Source organism: Schistocerca nitens, chromosome 1 (assembly GCF_023898315.1).
Source record: "Schistocerca nitens isolate TAMUIC-IGC-003100 chromosome 1, iqSchNite1.1, whole genome shotgun sequence".
Classification (NCBI taxonomy): Eukaryota; Metazoa; Arthropoda; class Insecta; order Orthoptera; family Acrididae; genus Schistocerca; species Schistocerca nitens.
In genome coordinates, this window is record NC_064614.1 from 126,633,909 (window position 1) to 126,641,222 (window position 7,314).

The following is a 7,314-nucleotide window of genomic DNA, read 5'->3' on the forward strand; positions in this document are numbered from 1 at the left end:
ATTATTCGTTTTTGTAGACTTAACAAAACAGCAGAGTTCGAGGCTAATTTGATTGGGAATAGTTATACTTCGCACTCTACGTTTGTTTCTGAACCTATCTTTAAGTTGAACAAAGAAAAAAAAATGTGATAACATAGAATCTCTTCCACAAATTAGCAGAAATGAATATGTAAAGCTTTTTCTGTCAGCAGTCCACTACACAGAATTGTGCAACTGCTATCCAACTCCTCATACACAGACACCCACTAAACCGAGACACGTGATTCCAACGCCGTTAACGCCATCTGGGAATAAAGGTGTTCCAGCTGGTAGAGAAAATCTTTCAGGTTCCCAACTTCCACAGTTTTCTTAATAAAAACAAACGCTTTGCGGAAGGAGACAATTTGGTTCTTCTGCGCTACATAGACGCCATTCTTCATAATTTAAATGATGTCGTTGCGTTTCAAGGACCATAATATTCTTATTCTTTAGCCACCGATCATCAATGGCGAACAATGCAAATTAACTTTCAGAGCGATTCAAAAACCCACAAAGCCGAAACTTTATTATTGACTACAATTATTCTTAGATTTTTTGACCAATGAAAAGAATATTCGGCTACGGTACAATTTCTGAAATAACATTATTGAAATTAAATGAATAAACTAATGAACAAAAATTTTACATTTAAAATTTTATTTCCTTGCTTCGCCATGTTGCCAACATCATGCTGAGTCCCAACCATGCTTCTAGGAACATGATCGATAGATGGCGGGCTTCCCGCCTGTATACTTCCTCGCTATTGGCTGAGCTGAATCACGTGGCTGCTTTCATACTTTCACCAGTAGATTCGTTTGGCGGGTAGGCATAGCGTTGGTAGCAAACGGCATTGGAGATACGTTAGCAATGGTGAGTACAGATAAGTTTTTGTGGTAAATACGAGTCGGTGGTGTTCAATTATGCCAAAATTGGAAACTTCAAGGTTTCTTCTAGCAACTGGCGAAGTTTGAACGACTTACTACGAAAATTAACCTCATTTTCGTAAATTTCTAGGCTGGTGGAAAAGCTGGTAAAGACTCCGGTAAAGCGAAGGCGAAGGCTGTTTCGCGGTCAGCAAGGGCAGGATTACAGGTACTGTTGTTTCTGTTGATAAATGAAAAATAATAGTTTTGAGTTTCCTCCATAATAAGACTTGCCTGTATTGTGAAATTATATTTTTCTTTGGCAGAAAAATCAATGTTTTGTCTAGTGCTAACCGTGCGTTATGTTGGCTCCGCAGTGATCGCTTTTTTTTTTTTTCTCTTCATAGTTTCCTGTCGGAAGAATACACAGACATTTGAAGAACAGGACAACAAGCCACGGCCGCGTTGGAGCAACGGCAGCTGTTTATAGCGCAGCTATCTTGGAATATTTGACCGCTGAGGTGAGTTACAAAATGGCTGCATAGACTTTGGAAGACGTAATCAAGGATCCGTTGTTTGTTGAAATAGGCCGTAGTTTATATAATGGTGAAGTTTCTGGGTAAGTATCTAACCTTGTCTTATAGGAAATAGATAACAGAAAGTCTGTCATTGTCGTGTCTTTGAATGTGTGTGTTTACAAACTATGAACGGTTGGGACCCTTCAAATTTTGGCGCGATTTTCCGTGCTGTTAGTATGTTGATTTTTATGTTTATTTTAATTGTAAATATTTTGATACAGGTCCTGGAGTTAGCCGGCAATGCATCCAAGGATTTGAAAGTGAAACGTATAACTCCACGTCATCTCCAGTTAGCTATCAGAGGAGATGAAGAGCTGGATAGCTTAATTAAAGCTACCATCGCGGGTGGTGGTAAGTGTAGCATTAAAATTAGTGTTGTATTTACTTGGATCTTGTAGAAGAATATACATACAATCGCGTAATGGGATTGTTTACGAGTTCGCAGTGAAGTTTATGTTTTTAAAGGCACAACTTTGTGTAAGGATGCCGTGAGTGGTGCTTGTGGCTACTGAAAGTGGAAAGCAACGCTACAGTTAAACTGTTACGAACTGGCCTTGTGTCGGAATAATTATCGTAGTGAAAAGAGAACTTTCTTCTTGCTTTGTTGGGATGTGCAGTGTGTAGTCACATTCTTGATTTAGTGATAGTAACTGGACTGTGGAAATGTTGCGGATTTAAAGTTCACTAATATTGCTATCTGATGTCAACTTCTTCATGCTCTGGTAGCATAGTTAGCACACACAAGCATGTGATCTGTTTGTATATTAGGCGCATGGCTTCTCAGGTTAGCCAAGTTTTCTGCAGATATTTTGGATGGGTTGATTAAATAGGCGATCTGTTAGGTATACCTATTTCAAAAATGGAACAATAACATTGACAATTATATGAAAAGTAATGTACTAATATTCGTTACCAAATTCCTTTTATGTTAAACAGGATGAATTTTGCTTTGTGAGATATTTAGTACTTATTTATGGAATTGTAAATTTGCACAACTACTTGTTCCCAACAAAGAGTATACCCATGGGTGTAGAGCTGCTTCAGATAAATATTTTTGACTGATGCATAGCACTTGGGTTGCTGGGATAAGGGTGTACAGGGTGCTCAACACTTTACATACCTTGGATGATTACACTTAAGATGTAAATATATGTGTACTAGATACTGTGTTTGAGCAATGTTGGTAGTTTACTTCAGTTTCATAGGTTTATGTATCCTTTAGTGTCCAATAATACTGTTTCACATTATCCTCTAAAATTAATCATGCAATTGATAAAAAAAAACTTTTCTTTCCAGGTGTTATACCACACATCCACAAATCTCTCATTGGCAAGAAGGGTTCACAGAAGCCAGCATAATGTGTAATGTGGTGTTATGTGAGGACACTAGTTTCAATAAGAAAGCAGTGACTGAACTTTGCATGAAATTGTGGAATTTCAAGAATGTGGTCAGACGTTGAAGACTGTTCATTTGCATTTAAAAGTTATTCATTACATTAAAGACTACTTCTATGACAATGTTAAAACACAACAGCAAATTCTGGGCATGTTTCACTAATTGAGTGAAGTTGATGTTAGGGGCATAGTTATTTTAAATGTTTTTGAAATGTCTTAAATTTATTGATACAGTCACAACATTAATGTTAAGCATTCATTAGTTTTAGGTATCATTCGCCATAAACATATTTTTGACATTAAGTATTAAATATGTAGAAAATATATTCATTTCATATAAAATTTGCGTTGTTTATTTGTCTAATCCCAAGTACTTAGCAACTTTTCTAGTTCTGCATAGCATTGTTAAGAAAATGTTGTTTCACTGGTGATTGAAATTTAAATGTGGTTCGCTTGGAAGTCTTGATTTAGCCAAAAATATCCTCAGTGTAATTAAAGGTGTAAAATATTCCTTGTGACAGTACATAAATCAGTTTTATTCTAATTATAGCAATTGCAGTGAATTGTGGAGTGTCAGTATTGTCATGTTTGTGTTGTGGAGAACAGTGTGTTGCTAGTGACATATTGAATGGTAATATTTTGGTGAGGCAACTTCTGTCTGCTCTGTGGATGTAAGAAAGATTAAATTTAGACAGATTGATGTGGACAGTTGGTATTATGTGAGAAGGGAATTGTTGGCAGGAAGTGGACTTGAAGAAAGGGCTTATCTTTTGTGCCATTTTTATGGCTTTGGATTTTTTTATAAATTCTGGCTGTGCACTGCAAGGATTGTGTGGTGGTCAGGGGAAAGTACGTGTAGAAAAAACCTGTGAAGTTCATCTGAGGGTATGTACATATAGGTATTGTTTCATACATATGCATTGTATGGAGTAGTAAAGCTGAAACTGAAAAAGTCTTTGATTTTAAAAGGAGGATTTTTGATTAAATTTGATGAGATTTAAAGAGATATATGCCATGAAGTTAAACTAAAAATGGCAATACTACCTAATTCCATGAAATATTAGGGATTTGGGAATTAGATACAAGGGGTTCTGTATGTGGTCACTGCTGAATTTATCAATTGGTTCTGCAATAGTACCTGTTGATTTTGAACTGTGCAGTTATTGGGCAGTGGTGGCTTTGACAAAAATGCAGTTTCTTATTCAATGTGGGTGTTGTGGATGGGTAATGCTTTTTTGAAGATAGTGTGTGGGCACTTGTGCTCATTGCACTCGTCTAAAACTATCATTGCATTTTGTAGATTGAATTATTGAGAGTGTAGTAGTGTGGAATGGAGTCAAATGTGTTAGCATGGTTATGGATGAGCTGCTGTTTCTGAATTACTCAGCTTTTTGTATCCTGTACTTTAATATTATAACATGTGAAACTACATTGACCCTCTATACTGTTCCTTTTGTCAAAGATCTTGTGTACAAGATGCAACAGGTACGATTAGTTCTTGTGGGTGACACTTTTATCATTAATGCAAGCATATTTACAGCAACAGAAAACGGTTAACAAAGGTCTTAAACGTATCACTGATTTCTGGGAAATGCTTTCACCCTCAATTTTAGAAAGTCGCCAATGTATTCTGTTAAGCACATATACAGCTAACAGTGTTAACACATGGTGGGGAAATAATCAATAGGGTGGAAACTTCAGAATCCTGAGGAGTCCAAATTGATAATTTGCTCTGGAAAATCACATTTTTGCACTCCTAAAATATAGGTCAGCCACATTTGCTTTTAAGAACTGTTGCAAATATTGGGGGAAGAAATCAGTTAGCTTACATTTTGCATATTTACAATGTCGCGGAATAATATTATGGGTTAACTCATTGTTAAAGTCTTCCTTGCCTGAAAATGTGTGGTAAGAATGTGGTGCCCACCAACAATTATATTGTAGATGTGAGTTTGAAATGAATAATGCTTCATGGTATATTTATTCCATCATAGTGTGTTGTAGATACACTGCAGCTCAAAGGGAACAGCAATGTACTTAGTTAAGATGAAGGGAGGAATAATGTTCATTGTGCCACATTAAGGTAGTCTAGTTCAGAGGTGCATAGTGCTGCAGCCAAAGTTTTTGATCACTTACCCAGTGATAAAAATGTATGGCTGACATTTAAGTTTCTCTTTGAAAGCACCAGCATAGTTTATTGTAATGTGTAAAAGGTAGTGTGGAATTCCATGCATATGTCTTGTGCAAATTATCTGTCAAACATGAAACTGACTATAGTGCTGAAGTTAGGTTCAACTAGCTGCTTGAATTATCACTATACGTAGTTTTCAGGGGTTCTATGTGGCAATTAGCAGTGTTATAAAGCTGTGTGACAAGTATTGGTAGTAATGTACAGCATTTCCAGAGGTAAGAAAATTTTATTTGGAAAAAGCTAATAGCACATGAACAGGGGCTATGTAGTGAAAACATTCTCATTAATTTACTAGATTAAAAGGTATATGCTAGTGCCGTTTCTATCTGGACATATACTAGTTGAGCCATGCTCGAACTTCATGAAAATTATGAAGTTCCAGAGGGTTAAAGCAACATGTAAGTTGTCATTTGAAACAAGACTGCACTCACAGCATCAGCTAGCTGATAGTCATTCTGCTATACAAAATTTTCAGGTTGCTTGGAACTTAAATCTGAGGAGTCCAAATATTATAGAGGATGTAATATGGCATGTATTTTATGTAGGCAGGGATGCAGTCTAGGGAAATTTTTACACATGTTAATTGTGGTTGTGATATTCAGTTAATACTGAATTCGATCGTATTATTTACTGCACATGAAAGTTACTTTTGTTTGTAGAAATGGTGTTCAAATCTGTGGCCATGCATTATTATTATTATTCTGGATTTACAATGTGAGTACATTTTTCCAGCGCCTATTCTAGATTACAGTAAGTCACTAATTATTGTTCTCCACTCTTCTCTATTCGTCCATAAATCTTCAGGAATGTTGTTCTTCCTCATTGCTGACTGAACTCCCTGTATCCATGTATCAGGTGGTCGTCCCCTTTTTCTTCTTCCAATTGGTACCCAGTCGATTAAGCATTTTGGTAGCCTTTCCTGTTCCATTCGTCTGATGTGTCCATACCATTTAAGTTGTTTGTGCTCGATGAAATCAATAATTGAATTTTTACATTTCATCTTGTCTCTGATTATTTCTTATTCTTTCTCGTCTTGATATTCTTGCTGAACGTCTCCAGAAATCCATTTCTGTGGCTAATAATTTTGATTTCAGTTGCCATTTTGTTGTCCACACTTCTGAACCATATGTAATAATGCTCCTAACTATTGTTTTAAAAATCCTTATTTTGTTATCAGTTGTTATGTGTTTGTCCCAGAGAATTCCATTCAATAAAGAGATTGTCGTCTTTCCAGAATTTATTCTTGATCTAATTTCTTTGTCCTGTTTCCCATCATTTGTAATTTTCACACCTAAATATTTATATTCCTCAGTAGCTGTTATTGTTCCCATCCGTTCTTCTAATATTAAGTCTCCATTCACTCCACCAATTACCATGTGCTTTGTTTTATTCATGTTTACATTTAGACCTGATTTTTTATATTCTTGAATCAATTTTCTGGTCATATACTCTGTCCTCATAATCTTGGGCTATAATCAGTTGGTCATCTGCGAATTGTAACGAGTATATTGTTCTATCATTTATTGGTATTCCCATAGTGTGACATTTTTCCTTCCAATTCTGTAAAGTTACTTCTGTATATATTTTATACAATGTAGGTGAGATGCTACATCCTTGACGTAATCCTTTTGTGACTTGGAATCCATGTGATAGATATTTACCAATTTTTATTTTTGAAATAGAATTTTTATATAAATTTTGAATTTGCATATTTAAATTTTTTGTACTTTATTTGCCTGTTGATATCTATACCTTAACAAAGAATAGAGCACTCATACATGGTATAAAGTTATTTATTTATTGTGGCTGAATAAGCACATTGCACTTAGGCGCTATCGTCATTTACAATGTTTCCTCTTGTACTACTACTACTACTACTACTGTGGAAGTGTTAACTATCACTTGTAAATAGTTTATTTCAATCCAAAGAACTCTTTGATTAAATGCAGAACATGCATTATTTCGATGCATTCTATTATTCAGTTGAAGTTACTAAAAGGAATAAAAAACCCAATTGTGATTTTGTAAGACAATTGAGTCTGCATTTTAATAAATTTAGTGTGTTGGGGAAATCTGAGATTTTTGTGTAACTCATACGTTGACTCTAAAGAACCAGTAAGAGTTTCACTTTCCGCACCTATGAATAAGATACCAAAGTGATTCTTTAAAGCGTTGTTTGTGGCAATAAGTGCTTCCTCAGTGGTAGATGAGCCAATGGTAACCTGTTTTTTATGTAGCCTTACAACTAAATATTTCTCCTTCTGAAAGGG

General features: G+C 35.5%; 1 protein-coding gene across 1 annotated transcript; it reads left to right on the forward strand.

Moving 5' to 3' along the window:
- Positions 1-749: 749 nt before the first annotated feature.
- LOC126242873 (histone H2A.V) lies at positions 750-3,195 on the forward strand. The gene is made up of 5 exons (XM_049948122.1): positions 750-888; positions 1,033-1,110; positions 1,289-1,402; positions 1,681-1,810; positions 2,756-3,195. The coding sequence occupies exons 1-5, from the start codon at positions 886-888 to the stop codon at positions 2,815-2,817; spliced, it is 387 nt and encodes a 128-aa protein (XP_049804079.1). The 5' UTR covers positions 750-885; the 3' UTR covers positions 2,818-3,195.
- The last annotated feature ends 4,119 nt before the right edge of the window (positions 3,196-7,314 follow it).

Excerpts from the sequence above, each read along its gene's own strand:
- LOC126242873 (XM_049948122.1), top strand. Across the intron at positions 1,111-1,288 it reads CAGCAAGGGCAGGATTACAG|TTTCCTGTCGGAAGAATACA; the intron begins GTACTGTTGTTT and ends TTCTCTTCATAG. Across the intron at positions 1,403-1,680 it reads TGGAATATTTGACCGCTGAG|GTCCTGGAGTTAGCCGGCAA; the intron begins GTGAGTTACAAA and ends ATTTTGATACAG.